The sequence below is a fragment of the Acomys minous genome, assembly GCF_964271855.1.
Source record: "Acomys minous genome assembly, chromosome: 2".
Taxonomy (NCBI): Eukaryota; Metazoa; Chordata; class Mammalia; order Rodentia; family Muridae; genus Acomys; species Acomys minous.
In genome coordinates, this window is record NC_140484.1 from 34,593,486 (window position 1) to 34,612,386 (window position 18,901).

General features: G+C 44.4%; 1 protein-coding gene and 1 long non-coding RNA gene across 5 annotated transcripts in view; one reads left to right on the forward strand and one right to left on the reverse strand.

Annotated features, from left to right (window-relative positions):
* Positions 1-18,901, reverse strand: part of DOCK8 (dedicator of cytokinesis 8) — a 204,464-nt gene that overhangs the window by 33,564 nt on the left and 151,999 nt on the right. For all 4 annotated transcript variants that reach the window (XM_084771714.1, XM_084771715.1, XM_084771716.1 and 1 more), the window contains 8 exons: positions 17,891-18,030; positions 13,753-13,922; positions 11,138-11,283; positions 8,893-9,075; positions 8,463-8,592; positions 7,495-7,582; positions 3,274-3,370; positions 754-888 (listed from right to left, as the gene is read on the reverse strand). In XM_084771714.1, coding sequence (XP_084627840.1) covers positions 754-888; positions 3,274-3,370; positions 7,495-7,582; positions 8,463-8,592; positions 8,893-9,075; positions 11,138-11,283; positions 13,753-13,922; positions 17,891-18,030 — 1,089 coding nt within the window. The remainder of the gene's footprint in view (positions 1-753; positions 889-3,273; positions 3,371-7,494; positions 7,583-8,462; positions 8,593-8,892; positions 9,076-11,137; positions 11,284-13,752; positions 13,923-17,890; positions 18,031-18,901) is intronic.
* On the forward strand, positions 842-18,009 carry LOC311591911. The gene is made up of 3 exons (XR_014777254.1): positions 842-920; positions 14,874-14,972; positions 17,876-18,009. It is a non-coding gene; the product is annotated as an uncharacterized lncRNA (long non-coding RNA).

Here is an 18,901-nt window from a genome sequence, read left to right on the forward strand (position 1 = left end):
ATGCAAATGTCTGTTTGGACAAGCAAAGAGCCTGAAGGGTTAATGTAGTTCTCCATAAACAAAATGAGCTGCAAGTGTCAGACGATGGAGGTAAGTGATGACGTTCACTTAATTGTGAGTCACACAGCTGAGGTAAGGGCTAGGCCATTAACTTCATTGTTAGCCAAGGTTGCATTCACTGGTGGGTGAGTCACAGCTTTGAAGGACTTACTTGTGTCTCATGGGTTCCTTGGAAATTATTGGTGACTAAGAAAGAGAAAATTATTATAACAGTGGATGGCAGAATTCCACTTTGTAAATTTACAAGATCCTATGTAGAAGGCACCCAACTAAGATTTCCCACAGAGGAGGAAAATAATCTCAATAGACTACTAACCAATGGTAGTTCTCAGGCATCTCCTAGCATCTTATGATGGTCATTTTTGTCACATTTACTAATGGGAATCAGGCACAGGGCTGAACCTCACTGTATAAGGCATTAACGAAAAGGAGGGAAAATGTAGTCTCTCAATCGATTTTTGGTCTCATGAGTGGTCATTTGACATTTCCGTAGTTTGGTCCGTGTTTCAGGTATGAGAGACACTGTTTGGCTTCCTCACAGTGAGCTCTTCAGACTCAGGGTGTCTCCTTTCTTAGGGAGAAGCCTCTTACTCTATGCCCTCCATGTAGTTTGATCTACTGGCAGAGGGATGCGAAGCTAGACAAGACTTGCACTTCTAATTAGGAGCAAGAAAACAAGCGAGCCATGCTTACCTTGGCAATGAGGGCTCGGAGAGTTGCAAAACAGTGAGTCAGGTAGGTGGTGCTCTGATCACAGCTCAGGGAATTCACCAGCACTCGCAGGACCCCACCCAGCAGGCTGTCTTTACAGTCCAGGGCAGAGCTTGCCTAGGGCCAGAAGAAGAGCATCTCCGAGTAAGGTAGGAGAGGCTGCTGCTGAAAGCTGCAGGGCTTTGGTGGGCTACCATGTCTACCATTCATTAACAATCATGAGAACTTAAGCTCTCTTTCCCAATGAACTTTTCTTTTTTTCCTTTAAAACTAACTGACTTGAGATTTGTGCTCAGTTTGGGATTGTAAACCAGTTCTAAGGTTTATCTCCCTCCAGCCTGGGTCATGGCTCTTGCAAAGTTCTTTCTTTGTAGGCATGGTTTTCTGTCAGTGTTTCAAAAACGACTTCCTGCTTCAAGAACAAGAGGGCTTCTTGGTGGCAGCCACGCCTTCTAAATTGGCAGCCTATTCATTGGCTACAGAAGAACTAACAAGAAGAAGAAGAAGAATAAAAAGTGTTTTTTATATTTGATCTTTCTTAGGAAACTGCAAACCATTTTGAGGCTTGTTATCAGGTACACTGCTCTCAGAAATATCTTGTACACTGGCAGATCTGGACCCAGGGGGGCCTGCGCAAACTGATGCACCAACCAAGGGCATTGCAAGCAGAGAACCTAGACCCCCCTGTTCAGATGTAGATGATGGACAGCTCATTCTCCATGTGCTGAAGTGGGGGGGGGGCAGTGGAGGACTGCCTCTGACATGAACTCTGGCGCCTGTGTTTTGATCACTGCCCCTTGGCACAGAAGCCCTGTGGGAACACAGAGGAAGGGGATGCAGGCTATCCAGATGAGACCTGATAGGCTGTGGTCAGAGGATGGGGGAGGAGGACTCCACCAGTCAGGTCTAGGGGAGGGGAATAGGGTGGAAGAGGAAGGGAAGGTGGGGACAGGAAGATAAGATTGAGGGGATTATAATGTAATGTAAATAAATTATAATAGAAATATGAATACATAAAAATATCTTGTACAAAGATACCACCAATGTGAGGCTAAACATTTAGAGTACCAAATCTAAGACACTTTCAAAAGATTCTTGAGTCATCGCTTGGATGCTCAAGTCCTTTATATAAAAGGGGAAGTAGTTGCATGTATAATGTACAATCCTCTCATGTATTCCTAGCTTACTTTTGGTACCTAATACAACATAGAAACATCATGCCATGTTTAGGGAACAATGATGGGAAACTAAAAAGCATGCACATGTTCAGTGCAGATGTTTTTTTATTCCTAAGTATTTTCCATCAGTGGTTGTTGATTAAGTCTGAGAATGCAGAACCATTGCAATGAAGGACTGTCTTGTACTTTCCTACAGTAGAGATGGCAAATTCATGGGGCAAATGATTGTCCTTCAGCAACTGAGTCCAAAACAGACACCATTTGTCATACTTAGCACTGTTTTTTTTTTTTAATCTGGTGCAACTATACATTTAGAGTAGAAATAAAGACCCATGAAGAGAAAACTTCTGGTTAAGAGATTATTATCTCTGGCTGTGTGGAGGCCTGACGTTTGGAGATGGTAAATCACTTGGCCAAGGGATCACCCCTAGGGTCCTAAGCCATGCTAAGGAGATGGGCGGAATAATTAGTCCTTTAATGAGATAGTAATGCTTTTTCTCCCTAAAATCCTCACCCCTAGCATAATGGCTTACTGGGTCAAAGCCACAAAGCTGTGTACACCTGTCTGCTTTTCTTTATTCAGGAAAGTGTAACTTCTCATTTTTATCTTTCTCTCTTTTCCCCTGACACTCTGGGGGTTGCCAGCGCTCTGGGCTCCCTCTCTGCCATGTGACTGCTTATCTGTCCTGTGTCTGCCCTCTCTGCCAGCTTAAACGGAATAGCTTTCGTCCTTTTCTCCTTCATGCCCCTCCTCCAAGCAGCTGCTGTGCTTTACAACTTGTCAGCTTTGGAGACTTTTCTTTAAAACTGCTAGTAAAATTGCCCTTCAGTTTCTACTTGAATCCATCCTTAAGTTCTTTTATTAAGGAGACTAAAAACCCCAAGAGAGGATCCTAGTTTCCTTTATGTCCTCAGCTACTCCTATCCTAGGCAGTGCATTTATCTGTTTGGAATTGACCTACCAGGAGGAACCTCGTGACCATGTTTGTTGCAGGTGCTGGTTGCGGGTGCTCAGCTAAACGCTCTCTGCTTCCCTTACAAATCTAGCTCGCGTTTGGGCCAGGTTAACTTTGAGGGTCAGCTCCTCAAACATCTCAGTCTTTCCAAGGGAGTAGCAAGTCAGAGAAGCCAAAAGATGCCTGGCATCTCTGGAATCTGCAAGGTAGGCACTGCTGCAAATTCCAAACGTTCCCCCCCCCCCTTTAGTCTTAAAAAGGCATTCTGGAATCATGTTCACATCCTTTCTCTTTAAATAAAGAATTCCCTTTCTGATTCCAAGAAACGTGCCCCTGAGCTGGCCAGATGGCGTCCGTTTCATCCTCACCTGGATGATATTTTCCTGCATATCCAGTATGATCAAATTAGCTTCTGTAGCCAGGTTGCCGCTGATCAAGGCTTCTTGATCTAACTCTGCCTTTGTTCTAAGAAACAACAACAACAACAAAAAAAGAGGTCACAAATTAAAGCACAATCTGGCTTGGCCGGGTTCCAGCGATGACAACCAGTGCACCTTGTCACAAAGGATGCTTTACAACAGTCAACCATGAATTAAAAAGCGGCTGGCCTCAACGTAACCAAGGACTGCAGGTGTTCCCTGAGATTTATATCTGGCAGGGAAGACAGTCTAGTGAAATTTCCAGGTCATCCGTATCCCCGAGGTTATTAATAATGATGGCAATTATAAAAATAACAAAATGGGTAGAGAAGTTAATTATTGGTTGCCACTAACAATCAGGCGAGCCTATCAGAGAGCTGCCAAAAGTATCAGGGCCTAGTCTGCAGTTCGTGCGTGTGGGAGCCAGAGCTCTCTGGATATGAATGGGTGGCTGTGGGAGGTTTGAGGTGGGGGTGAGGTGAGGGGCTGGAGGGATTTAGAACATGCTGGAGAGACAGGATGTGGCTTGAACTTGGGAGAACACTGGGAAACAGTAATGCTACTGTGAAAAGGGAGATTCGGTCCATGTAGACAATTCAAAGTCTACATGAGGAGAGAAGGTTGCTTAGCTAAGACTGAGCCTGACTTCCTCCAGTGGGAAGTGAGGCTCACGTTTCCAGGGACAGGGTATCAAATTCTGCTCATGGTTACTGGACTGGATACTACCTGGTAGGAAATGGGAAATCACCGAAAAGACAGTGTTTCTCTTTTTACATTTAATTTTAAAGAGCTGGTGCATTCTCTGTGCTAGCTCATTCGTCCTCAAAAAACAAGTGAAGCTGGCGAGGGGGAAAGTGGCCTGTGATGAGTTAAAAAGAGTCTGAAATCATGTGGTGGGAAATTGGAAGGACAGGTTCCAGAAACGAGCAGTTTACTGGCTCTACACTATGTGCCGTGCTGAGGGGCACGCCATCATAGTCCATCCTGTCAGGTGACTCATTGCTTTGCCCAGTGCATCCATGCTGCATATGCTACCTACACGTTGTTCGCTTAGCTGTTGTCTTAGTTACCAGACTGACTGACTGTATCATAGACATGTAGGTAAGGATTCGGAACCATTCACAGCTTTGGGTATACACTGGAGTGTATTGCCTGTAGATAAAAGGGGGGTACTATTAATTTGTTTTACCATCCATATTTAGTTTCAAGGAGAGGTAAAGAAAACTGACTTTCTCAATATGTCCCAGTGGCTAAGATGTTACCACAGATGCTGGGAGCATTATGCTGTCAGCTCAAATGCCTTAGACCAGGATTACCCACAAACCTGTCCTCCTTTACCCCTATCCAGTAACAGTTGCTATGTAACACCGAGTGCTCAGAAAAGTATTTTAAACTGATTTCCCACTTAGGATAGGTTCTTCAGTTCTAATTATTTGACAACCCTTCCCCTCATTTTCCAAATGGCAATATATGTATAAGAAAAGTAAAATATACACCGTTTCCCCCCTGATTAATTTACTGGTATGTTTAAATGTATAGCAACAGGGCCAGGCATGGTGGGTTAAGCCTTCAATACTAGTACTCAGGAGGCAGAGGCAGGCAGATGTTGTGAGTTCAAATATAGCCTTGTCTACATAGAGAGTTCAAGACCACATAAGGCCATGTTGGGTCGGGGGCTCTTTGGAAGTTCCCATGGGTGAGCTGAACATATAGGCCAGGTTAAAAACTACTGCTCTAAAAGAAACAGAGTCAACCTAGTTAAAATGAAAACAAATCTAAAAGAAAATGACAGAAGCTATCATCTAAAAAAACTGTAACATTTCCAAAGAGATCTAACTTGAGTTTTTTGTTTGTTTATTTGGATTTTTGTTTGTTTGTTTGTAATTTTAGGTTTTTCCAGAGACAGGTTTCTGGAGACAGGGTTTCTTTGTGTAACAGTTCTGGCTGTCCTGGACTTGCTTTGGTAGACCAGGCTGGTCTCAACTAAGCAGTTTTAATTGCAACCTGCTGCAGGAAGACTGAGGGGGTCATCAGTCACTCTGATAATGAGCAGCCCACCAGGAGCTGGGCAGGAGATGGGACCGGACTTACAGAGAACTGGCAGGACCTGCATGGGCACAGTGAGGACTGCTGATGCCCGCAAGTGGGAGGGCATCCTAAAGCAATTCCCACAGCCCCGCCAGACACGCCTCGCTGCATCAGGTGACCTAAGCAGCCCTGTAGCTTCTGCACACACCTGTTGTTGCACACTCTCTGACCCAGTCACCTCACATACTGAATGAGCGCATCAGGTAAGGAAAGAGGAAAAGAGAAAGCAGGGCCAAGTGCTCAGCCATGTAACGTCAAATCCATATTTCCTCCCTGAAGATGGGTGCAAAAATGTGCCGCCGCTTAGAACCAAAGACCTTAAACACCAGCTGGGGATTCAGAACAAGCCAAAGTACTCTAAGCAAAGGAGCATTATTAATAAGACCAACAGCTGGGGTTCCTATAGGATATCTGAGGAAACAGTGTGCTATTTCTGTGTATCTTTGGACCTACCAGCTTTGGTGGCCTCCCTTCCAAGCCACAGAAGACCATACTCTTGTTTATTGGAAAGAGCATCACCACTTAATTGGTATCAGATACACTGACTAGCACAAGTAGCATCCTTCATTGTTAGAAGCTATGGGCTACCTGGTTACTTGGGATGCTTTTTGAAACAACTATTAAAATGTTTCTAGGGAAAAAGGTGATATTGATATTTTATTAGAGTACTATCTATGCTTTGTCATATATGTGGGTCTTCAACTGTTCAATGCTCTGCTCAGTGGATCTGGGATTTACATGGCTCCCTCTGGCTAAGGGTGGAGAAGACATACATTACCCATCCACACATACTTAGCTTCAGTGCTCATGTCTAAATCGTTAGATGTAACTCTCTCCCCTCCTCTGATGTACAATACATATACACACATGTGCTGGCTGTTTTCTGTCAACTTGACAGAAACCTAGACAGACATACCTGGGAAGAGGGAATCTCAAAATTGAGGAACTGCCTCTATCACTTTGGCCTCCAGGCAAGTGTGCGGAGGTGTTTTCTTGATTAATGATTAACGTGAGAAGACACAGCGCACTTTGGGGGTTGCCACCTCTGGGCAGGTGGTCCTGAGTTGTATAAGAAAGCAGGCTAGCTGGTCATGGAGAACAAGTAAAAAAAAAAAAAAAGCAGTGTTTCTTTCATGGCCTCTGCTTCAGTTTCTGCCTCTGGGTTCTTGCCCTGACTTCCTTCTGTAATGAACCGCAAGTCATAAGATAAAATAAACCCTTTCCTTCTCAAGCTGCTTTTGGTCATAGTGTTTTTATCAGAGCAATTGAAAGCATACTAAGATAATGTTACACACACACACACACACACACACACACACACACACACACACACAGGCATGCATACTTGGTATATGTTGCAATCCAAGAAGGGTTATTTTTCACTTTCTTTGTAATTTTTTTTCTGAGTATAATAGATAAGAAGATGCAAATCCAATGTAGAAAACATAGTGAAATGTGAAAAAAGAAAATATCCATCACTTACAGTTATAAAACCAAAAGATCGCTATTAATATTTTGGTAAATTTCTTTGTGGCCTTTTACAAAGGCAGATCCTGTATGTAATTAGAGATCAGAGTTTGCTCTAAAGCCACGAGTCTGTCCTGATCATTTAATGATTCCACAACACTTTAACAACCTAGTACTTTGTTATGTATTTCCACACTCTTAGGAATCACATCAGTTCTGATTTTTTTGAACAATAAAATGTAAGGCTACTATAAATACCTCTGAGCATCCATCTTTGCACCCGTTTTCATTACGGAAATACAGACATGGAGCTGCCTGGCTGGACACCAGGACCTGCTTGTTCTATTTCCCTGCTCCTCTCTAGTTGCTTTCATTAACTACCTGGGGTTGTGGAAACTGGGTTTCTCTAAACAATAGATAGATTTTAAAGAGCTGAAGCCACAGCTTCTTATACTTCTGGACATCCTGGGTCACTGGAGCTGTATTTACACAGACAGTATGTTTCCCTTTCTCGCTGCCCTTGGAAGGATGCAGTTGTCCCGGTAACACAAGTAGCCTGGGAAAAATAGTTTAAGACTTTAAATGAGAGTAGCACGGAGCAGCCGAGTGACTCACTTATCCAGCTTCTCGTTAGCTTGCCGCCACTGTGTCTGCTCTTTCCTCCATCTCAGATTTTCACTTAGGCCTGGAAATCGGTCATTCCCTAGGATTAAGAAACACAGCACAGGAACTTGATTAGCACGAAACCCTCTAGATAACAAAGGTCCAGTGCCCAGCTAAACCAGAAGCCTCAGCACATTCTCCTGCTAATCAGAGTCTGTGCTGCTCATAGACAGAGCTGTCGCCATGCCTGTGTCTGTGATGACCCGCTCTGGAAGGACTGGAGGCAGCTCTGGAAGATGCCTGAGCAGGGGTTCCCATAAGGCTCCCCCTAACCTGGTGGAAAGAAGGGCAGGGTGTCGAGTGAAGGCACTAAGTGCCCTCTAAAGTCCATGCCCTTGTGCCACTCTTTTACTGGGAGCACATGATATTTGGTGGTCTTCATGTGACGAGCTCAGGTGTTTGGGCTACATCCTCAGTGTGAGGATGGACGCCTTGGTTTGATCTTCTCTGCAGTCATTTCAGAGTCCTCAAGTTCACCTCTTTGGTCGTTTTCTGAGGAAAGCATACTGGGACTAGCTAAATCTGTCTGTACCTAGGGTAATGGTATACTGGCACTGTTTTGAGGAGACGGTTCTATTAGGGTAGCATCTTGAATGACTCAGGGATATGACCTTGGGCCCCAGAGCCCTCCAGTTTGTTGATCATGTCCCCTCTAGGGGCTTTGAAAGAAGGGAGACAATGCTTCCCTCATCCACACACCATTTTCTTGGATGTGGCCTTTGCTTGCTGTTCAATCTTAATTAAAACACACATCTGAGGATATTTCCAGGGTGATTCTTGACCTCAGAGGTGGAGAACAACCATTCTGTAAGGCCAGCTCAGGGTCCCAGAACCTGCTGTCTCAGGGAGGGATGTCCAAGGACGTTCCTTCCCACAAAGGGTGAGAAGCGGTCCAGCATGTGTGAGGACTACCCACCCACCTGGAGTGCGACGGCGCATCATCTCCCCGCGGGCTCCTTCCCCACGGAGCAGGGCCTCTTCCAGCTTGGCTTTGACATCCCTTGACTTCTGTAGGACCTGGTTACTGACTTTGTCAGAACTCTGCTTTCCCTGGAAGGACAGAGGTAGATACACATTCAGTTTAGTTGGATCCTGTTGATAGAGAGCATTTGTCAAAAGAGAACACTTCAGGGTCATGGTGGGGAGTCTTGACATGTACTACACAGACATTTTTTCTAGAGCCTTAGTAGCAGGAATGGGCCCACTGCAATAGGCAGACATTATTTCCTCGTGGAATGGTCACGTCTGCGAATGGAAATAGAACTATGAAGGATGAATGATGCTGCCATTGCCAAAGGGTAGAGCAACAAGAAAGGATCGAAACAACCAAGACACCCACCCTGTCCTTACCTTGTACTCAAAACAGGAGACACAGATGAACAGCAGGTCTAGAATCCTGTTGAGTTGCATGGAAGGCAGGTCAGCGATCCACTTCCTGATGAGGCTCTGATCAGCATTTTTCATGATCCACAGGAAGCAAATCAGGAGGTGACGGGTGGCGTCTGCACTCAGCATGTTGTACTGCTTGTAGGGCTAGAAGGAAGCAAATGGTGGATGAAGGTGGGGAAGACCTTGGGCAACAGAAAAAAAGCACAAGCCTAAGGACCCCTCAGAACACTGCACCTATTTCTTTGCTGGCTGGGCATCTGCTTTCAGCAGACTGTCTTCCCGAGGCAAGGGAGTGTTTGCTTGAGGCAGGCATGCTCAGCAGAGGTGCCTCTAGGGTAAGCTATGACCCACTCATCTGGGCACTGTCTGGTGGCCTGCCTTGGACCCTGGTGGTACTCATCAAGATCAGCGATGCAAAGAAGCTCTCTAGCTGCTAAGATCTCCAAGGACTTCTCCTTCAAGATGGCGGGTTGGAAGAGGACTAGCCTGACCAGGCACCATGATTAACCTAATAGTTCACACTTCAGCTTTACATCAAGGTCATGAACTGCTCAGCACATGGTCAAACTTCTGTTCATGCAGCCACCCTCAATGGGACCTACACTAAGATTTTCGTGAGCATGGGTGTGTCCTCAGGCCACGAGCCTGTTCACTATAGAGTCCTGTGAGGCACACCCTGTTACAACCCATCACACCAGGACAGACATCAAAAGTGCAGCTGCACCCTTGCTCCATGGGATATAGCTAATGTCCAGTGGAACGTGGCAGTGATGTTGCAGTGAGGAATTTGTGAGTTATCTGAAGGAAATGTTAGTCTTGGATGGAAATGACTGATGACGGACTTACTTTCCCTCAAGTTATTCTGAGTATGACTAAGAAGGGAGAGGCTTTAGCTAGAACCTCACAGCGAGCATGTTCTAGTAGGTGAACTTCTGTTCCTGGACTCACTTTGTAGACCAGGCTGGCCTCGAACTCACAGAGATCCACCTGCCTCTGCCTCCCAAGTGCTGGGATTAAAGGGGTGGACCCCCAGCACCCAGCCCAGAACTTCTGGCTTCTATACTCTTTACAGGCAACTAATATAAAAGGCAACACTGCTCAGAGCATGTAACTTTGGTAATGTGGATTATTCAAAGGTAAAATATTTATTAAGTAAGATTAGTGATCCCAAGTCTCAGGTGCCCAATTTCTATGCTTCTCAACCCTCCTGGGCAATGGTCAAAGGGGCTAAGGCTGCTAAGTGCTATAAGAAAGGAAAAAAAAAGTCACCGGTAAAGAATAGTTGCGTCAAGACCCTGTCTTCGCAGCAGAAAACCAAGCAAGTCTGCAGCAGATTCAGATCTTATATTGAAATGCAGGCTGAAATTGATTGCTTAGCATTTGCAAACCTTGGGTTTCCTTAGGCTCATCCCCAGGCTCATCCCCAGGCTCAGGAAATAAAACATATCAAGTCAATTAAGAACAAAACAAGACAATAACGATGTTGAGGTTGAGCTAGAAGATGAAGCGCTGTTTTGACAAGGGATAGAGCGAACCAACAAAGAGGCGAATCCCGCCTGAGTGCAGCAGAGGGTACCTTCCACAAAGAGCCCCTTTGTCAGAGGACAAGCCAGGCAAATCTCCTTAGGCTCTCTGGGGACCTAGGAAAGCTGAAGTCTTTTGTGCCAGAAGCTTCTGGCCCCTTTAGTCATTTATTGGAGGCAAACAGTAAAACTAGTGAATGGGGTAAGCCCAGCCTACACACAGTATAAGGATGGATGCCTCAGTTTGATCTTCTCTGCAATGACCTCAGAGTCCTCGGTTTCACCTCTTTGGCAGTTTTCTGAGGTTGGCACACTGGGACTGGTTAAATCTGCCATGTGCAGCTCTTACTATTGCCATTGCCTTCTGATCAGGGCACCTCTCAGCTGTGAACCGCACTGATTCCCACAGCAGAGTGGGGAGGCAGAAAGCAGTCTGCTGTAAGCTCAGTTCTATCAGAAATCAGGAGGAGACACCAACAAGAAGTACATTCAGCTGGGTGTGGTGGCACACACCTTTAATCCCAGCACTCCGGAGGCAGAGGCAGGCAGATCTCTGTGAGTTTGAGGACAGCCTGGTCTACAAAGCAAGTCTAAGACAGCCAAGGCTACACAGAGAAACCTTGTCTTGAAAAACTGAAAAAAAAAAAAAAAAAAACCAACTCATGGAACCTGCACCAACATACCAAGGAAGAGAGTATGGCTCCACTTGTCTTCAAATTAAAATGATTCCCGGCGATGGCCAGGGCCACATTCTGGTTGATTCCATTGGCCACATCTTGTTCTTCATATGAGCCACTGGCACGGCTCCTCCCACTGCGAGCATCTGCAGCTGCAAATAAACATCACGATGGGTGATGTCAAGCAAAGACCACATATCCCTGTCTGTAACCCAACATGTGACACAAGTGTCTTAGTCATTAAAGTCAGCAGGCAATTCAAAACCTGGTGTTCACCATTATTTATTTAGAGAAAAAGCAGACAGGCTTAAGACAAGCAAAAATGTTGAGTATAAGCTTAGGCTACAAATTAACTTTTCAGATGGTAAAAATAAAAGCTTTCAAAGTCTTGTAATTCTTTTCTGTGATGTAATACTCTATTTAAACAATGATCCAATAAAGTGGAACCTATAACTACAGACTAAATACCCTTTAGAATAATATGCTATTGTAATAAATCTTGTACTGTTATTAATTCTCAAAATCTAAGCAAATGCTAATTTATTATAGCCATATAATAAATATAGCTATGTTTACTAAAAAGCTAAATCTGGCAAAAGTCACCTATGGTAATAGATGAGGCTGACGCCTAACTTTAAGATATATCTTTAACATTAAAAAAAATAATTTTGTAGCTGGGTGTGGTGGTGCATACCTTTAATCCCAGTTCTCAGAGAGGCAGAGGCAGATGGATCATTGTGAGTTTGAGGCCAGCCTGGTCTACAAAGTGAGCCTACACAGAGAAACCCTGTCTCAGGAAAAAAAAAACCCACCTAAAAAATAAAAATGATTTTGGTGTTTTGCTACACGTATGTCTCTGTAGCATTTCCATGTGTGATGTTCTCAGAGGCTAGCACAATGCACTGGCTCCCCTAGAATTAGACTTCTCAGCAGCTGTGAGATGCAGCGTGGATTCTGAGACCTGACCTGGGGTCCTCTGGAAGAGCAGCCAATTTTCTTAACTATCTCCCCCGCCCATGATATGCATCTTTAAAAAAAGAAAATTAAGATTTGTTTTTTTACTTTATGTGTAGGTGTTGGTGCCTGCGTGTATGTATGTGTACCGCATGCAAGGGCATGGGACTGTCTGGAAGTGGAGCTGCAGGCAGTTGTGAGGTGCTGGGAACCAAACAGATAGTCTGCAAGAACAGATGCAAGTGCTCTTAACCTCTGAGCCATCTCTCCAGTCCTGTGAAACGCCTTTTAAAATGTTATTTTTATTTGGCGTGGATGATTGTTCTCCCTGCATGTGTATATGTGCACTGCAGAGGACAGAAGAGTGTGTCAGATTTTGTAGAACCTGGGTCCTCTGCGAGAGGAGTGAGTGCTCTTAAGCACTGAGCTTTCCCCCTGGTAATTTAAAGGAGGAATTTTGTTTGTTTGTTTTTAGTAAAGGAGAGAAATAACTACTTCCTTAGGAATGCTTGCTTTTCACTTTATAATTTCCATGGGTTAAAGGTTCTGGGTGACTGTCTCATTTTGTCATTTTGTGTGTCTATGAGTATGAATGTAAAAATATGTGTGTGTGCATGCTGCACATATGCAAGTGCATTTGGTGGCCAAGAGATGACTTTGGGTTTTGTTTCTCTGCCCATCTTTGTTTTTTCCTGGTTGGATGACTGGAGAGCTTCAGGGATCTCCCTGTCTCACATTCCCAGGGTTGGGATTACAAGCATATATCACCACGTCAGAGATTTTTATGTGAGTCCTGGGTCTCAAACACAGATCCCCGTGTTTGGATGGCAAGCTCATTAATGACTGATCTGTTTTTTTAACCCCAGGCTCATTATTGTATAAATTAAATGATTGTTATTGTAATGAGTTTACAAATGATTTAGTCACGCATGCCACAGCGCTTGGAGGAAGTGGGAAACTCAGATGGTTCTCTAAGACTCAGTGGTGACTGCCTTGTAAGGATGGCCCCGCATTCTCAGGTGGGCAGTCTCCAGACTCTAGATCACTCATCAGCAGAACCCCAGGATGGTGACCTCCACAGTCTCACAGAGCAAGGGTGGCCTGGACATGACTGCAATGTTGTGCTCCACCTATATTCTCCAGTTCATATAAAACGGGAACATAGATCCAGGAAGTGAGAAAAAATTTTTTTAATTTGTGCCTTTTTCCTTGTAGTTGAACAAGAGACTCTGACCTCAGAATTGACCTCTTGTTGCCAAAAGCAAACTTTACTTGTATTGTGCCAAGAGTTCCTAACCTTAAAAGACACCATGGATTGTGTGACTGTGGGTTGGCAAAGAGCAACAAGTTGTTTGGTTTCCTTTGCTCCTTTGTAACCATCATGAAAGAAAATGAACATGTTTATTTGAAAGCAACAGAGCAGTGATCCCAAAAGAGAGCAGTCGGTTCTGTTCTATTTCACCCTTTAGGTGCACAGCTAATGACAACCACAGAGTAGCAGATTAATAAACAGATAGTTTCTGACAAAAAAAAAAAAAATCATGTCTTAAAAAAAACCTGACTGGGTCAACAAAGCTTTAGTGACCACCTGCTGTGAGGCATCACCCAGGTGAGTGGCATCCAGCAGGGGCCTCACTGGTCTAAAAGAGGAAACAGAAGACTCTTACCTGTAAAGTCATAGAGCTGTGGCAAAGCATCCAGAATGATGCCAACCAAGGGCAGGTAAAGGGCAGCGATTTTGACTTTCACTTCTGGTTTGAGACACCGTGGATCCAGGTCGTGAGAACTCAGAAGGCCATGGATGGCACTTACAGCTTTTCTCTGTACCCTGCTCATGCTGTTGGCAGCACAGAGAGAAAGCAGGCTATGGTAAGTGAGACCCTGTGATCTTAAACCAGAGGGTCCAAAACAATCTAGAACAATGAGCGACAATGTGAAAACCAGGCAAAACAGGGTAGAAGACAGACCGTATGTATGCCTGCAAGCCAGAAGAGGGCTCCAGATCTTATTATAGATGGTTGTGAGCCACCATGTGGTTGCTGGGAATTGAACTCAGGACCTTTGGAAGAACAGCCAGTACTCTTAAGCTCCAAGCCATCTCTCTAGCCCCTATTTGTGTTTTGGAATAATAAAGTCAAGTACTTTCGCTTTGTGGTAAATTTTGAATGTAAGTCTTCTAAATTGTTTTGGCTACACTGGTTTACTTGAATTTACACATATATTCTTAGGAACAGTTTAATTTCTGCTGGAACTTTGAGAGGCGTTGCATCAAGTCCACAGGTCAGTTTATGAAACAGTGCCATTCTAGCAATATTATGTGCTCTGACCCACGAGCAGGCGATGTGTGCTACGTAGCTCTCTTTCCGCCACCACAGTTCTGTCATTTTCCGTACACAAACCTTACACTTCTTTGCTGAATTTGCTCCTGAGTGCTCAGTTCTTTTTGGGGTTTCAATAGCACTGTTTTCTCTTAATTTCATTATCACACTGTTCATCACAAGCACACATAAATACAATTGAGTTTTATATTGATCTTGAACCCTGCAGCCACTTTGATAAATCCAAGGAGTTTTTTGAATTAATGACTTTTGGAGGCCAGCCCGGTCTACAAAGAGAGTTCCAGGATAGCCAGGGCTGTTACACAGAGAAGCCCTGTCTCAAAAAGCCAAAACCAAAACCAAAGCCAAACAAAATAAAACAAAACAAAAACAAGATGGTGCTGTGCATGTGAGTGGAGATGGGTTTACTCTTCGCCTTTCACTTAATTTCTTTGTCTTTTGTCCTCAAGAGAACTCCTGGAACAGTGCTGAACAGCGGCAGGAGAGATGGGTGGCTGTGTTTGTTCCTGGTCTCAGGGGAAAGGCTTGGGTCTTCCATGAGTGATCAGGTGAGCTGTGCATTTTCCAGAGCCGGAGAGGATGAGCAAATTCTTAGTCTGTGATCAGCACTTTACAGGAAGTGGTACTACACTCAGTCAAATGCTCTTCCTGCATCTGTTAAAAAGATCCTGCGGTTTTGTCTTTTATCTGTATGGTGGTGCGTCTGCCTACCTGGATGCCAGGTGCTGAGCTCACTCTGCTTTCCTGAGAGCAACGCTAATCTGCCACGGAGTAAAATCTCGTATGCTACCGGATTCCGTTTGCCAGTGGTGAGTTTCACCTGCCTTTGGGAGGCCTTGCTGAGAAGTTTTCTATTCTTGTGAAGTACTAGTTCTACAAAAAGGCATAGAGTTGAAATAAAAAAGAAATACATGCCATCATGCCTAGGTGCTCACAGAACAACGTCCAGAAAAAAACTATGAAGTTTAACAATTGGTGATGCAGACCTCTGTCGGCAAAGGTCAGAACAGTGATCATCCGGATGGCTACTGTGACTGAGAGGGGCGGCATATTCTGTAGCACTAGAAATCCCCTGTATCCTGGGGCAGCTTGTGGCTACTTAACAAACATTCACAATGGAAAACCACTGCCTTCCATACTTTTAGGTTTAAGGTCTTTACTGTAAAGATCTTATTTCAGTAAAAAGAAGCAAAATCATTGCCCTCCACACTTAGGTTTAAGGTCTTTACTGTGTGGAAGCTACTTCAATAAAAAGAAGAAAAACCAAACATCTCCACAGCATTTAGAACAGAGCTGTGGCAATTCTACTTCAAAAGCATTATGTTTGTCTCAAAAAAGAAGCATACTTTCTTTTCCTTCAAAATAATGAATGGTATATCTGAATCCAGGGGTAGGTGAAAATTCAGATTTTTACCATTAAGTAGGCAACTATAAACTTCACTTGGAAAGGTGTTGTTGTTTTTTTTTTTAATGTGCCATATTTTCCAGCATAAAAGACAACTCCCAACTTTAACTTTTCCTGTTAAAATATAGAATTTGGAATATACTAGCTGTGTAAGACTACCCCTCTTCCAACGCACACCCTGTGCAGCAGACTCGGGCTGCAAACTATATTTTAACTGGAAAAGTTAAAGTTGGGGGTCATCTTATACACCAGAAAAAATATGGTAGTTCTGGCTACTTGGAACTCAATGTATAGACCAGGCTGGCCTTGAACTCACAGTGGTCTGTCTACCTCAGTCTCCTGAGTGCTAGGATTAAAGGCATGCAACCAGCCTGAAAGGTGTTCTTGTTTTGACACTCATCTGGTGCCTCTGGCAGCAGGCTGCCTTTGGGCCAGAGGCTGAACCTGTTAGTTAACAGGAAGATACAAAGCAATTTCCAAATGCTTGAAAGACACTGGTTTTAATGACACGTGGACATTTATGGATAAGCCGAATAATAGATAGCCATGGCTGCTCACATGGGGACAGAAATGCATCCTATAAGCCCTTGCCCCACTACAGTTGAGGCAGATGTTGGTGAGCCTTTTATGGCCTTGGAAGGAACAGGATGCACTTTCACTGGAAGCTGTGTTAAAGGGTGGCATTTTTCTTTGGTTTAGCCCACACACTGCAGTCCTGACAGTATTTCCAGTGGCTTTCTAGAAAAGTAACTGAGATGGCTGAGCTGTCCAAACACTGATGCGGAGAATTAGCCCTTTTCTAGGGTGTCCTTGAAGACTATACCAACCTGATTAAACATAATTAATGTATCTTTAAGCAAACTCTCCCTTACTGCCAGCAATACCCTAGCAACAGGATCAGAAACAGGTGTCAGGGCTGTTTCCAACTGGAACAAAAGTAGAAAATTAAAAACCCCTAATGTGAACACAAAAGACACTTCCAAAATTATTTAAAGCCATGCTATTTATTAAAAAACAGTTAAGAAAATGAGAAGTGTGGGTGCTTATATTGGAAGGCAATTTCTTCTATGTTCAAACTTTTTTTTTCTCAGAATCTTATTAGTATATATCTTAGGGTATTTTTTTTTTTGTTGCTGAAAAAATAACTTAGTTATAGGACATAAAATTCTATTAAGAAAACTGAGATTTAGTTAGAGCAGAGAGAAGATGATGGAAATAAGCCACGAGCCAACGAGACTCGACACTGCCGTACATCCAGGTATGTACACTGAGGTGCTCAGAATACGTACAGGTACCCAGCCTGTCTGTCTTTGCCTGGGAAGGCTTGTCCATAGGAAGTGTAATCGAGACACGGGACAGCTGCCTTCTTATTAGCTGTCACTTCCTTTGCCAGCATTGGACAGTGGCATCTTAGTATTTACTCTCTGTGTGCTCACCTTCTCAGTGGCCTTGTTAGGGCTGGGAGTACAGCTTAGTGGAGGAACGCACGCTTAGCATGTGCCAAGTCCTGGGTTCCATCTCAGCGATCACCTTGCAGAATGGGTTTGCTCCTAGGGAACTCACTGAGCAAATCATTCTCTGTAAATTCTGCTCAAACAAGAGCCTTTAAGAAGTCATTCTGAGGTGGGCATGGTGGTACACACCTTTAATCCCAGCACTTGGGAGGCAAATGCAGGTGGAACTCTGAGTTTGAGGCCAGCTTAGTCTACAGGGTGAGTTCTAGGACGGCCAGGGCTACACAGAGAAACTCTGTCCAGAAAAACAAAAAATAAATAAGTAAACAAACAAATAAATAAACAGAAATCTCAGTGGTAGAGTGCTCATTTACTGTGTGTGAGGCCCTGAGTTCAATTCCCAGTGCTGTAAAAGTGAGGTAATTTCGTGGAATCCCTTTACGCCTCTACACCCCATGAATACTGTTTTCTTAAGACAGAAGTGCTTCTCCTTGGAACTGCTAAGTGGTGAAGTTCTGAGCTCTTGCTGTATATATGTCAGAAGTTGAACTGGAAACTCTGTTAACATCTTCCCCTTCGTGTCCCATTTTAGGTGTCAGATACTTACCCGTCCCCTTCAGCATCCAGGGCGACAGCCAGCTCTGTGAAGAGGAGCCCCGTGAGAAAGTGCTGCTGGCGGTACTCTGGGGTCAGATCGAACATGCTGGCAATCTTTTGGTCCTGGAAACTGGAGCAGGAGCTTGAGTTCTACAGAAACACCAAGGGCAGCTTTATGAATATTAAGGACTGGAATTAAACCAGCCCTGGCTTGCATTCCTGGAGCTCTGGCCAGATAGAGCATGCACTCACTGACTGACCAACACGAATATGAAAATGAAACACTAGCCTAGGGGTAGAGCTCAGTGGGAGAGCATGTACCTAACGTCACTGGATTCTCAAATAGCACAACAAGGGGGGGTTTGGGGGAGGCAGGAACAGCAGTTAATACCCTCTTTGCCTGCCTCCTGATACCAAAAGGTGCAGATGAACAGCCCAAGATACATGCAGACAGAAACGAAGCCTGCACATAGCCCCATGCTGTGGTCCATTTTCCCAGCGCCCCTTCTGAAGGTCGCCTGAGCACAAGGTCTGGGTGCGGCTGGCCTGGAACCAGAAACAGCATCTGCTATGAAAATGCCAGGGTTTGCAGTCCTAGGCCACTCTGGCCCTGTGTTTTTACTGCAGGAGTGTGTCATGCTTCGCCAAGAGCGGCAGAAATAAGTGTCTCTGTAAGTCCTTGAGATTTTCTGAGGAGGGGCCCTGTGTCTGTCAACTCCTTGGGGAAGCCGGAAGAGGAACATGGGGAAAGGACCCAGGTCAAGGTCATCATGGGGAAGTCATAGGAATCAGCCCATAGAACAAACTGCAGCAGACAGATATACTCTTGGAATTGATCCTGTAAATCACGTGTGTCCCAGGTGACATTTTAGTGGTTGGAGTATTATCATCTGGCACAAATAACTAAGCCAAGTTCTCCTCCTCCTTCTCCTCCTCTTCCTCCTTCTTCCTATTATTGTTGTTACTATTTTGGTTTTTTTGTTTGTTTGTTTTTTTGTTTTTCAAGACAGGGTCTCTCTGT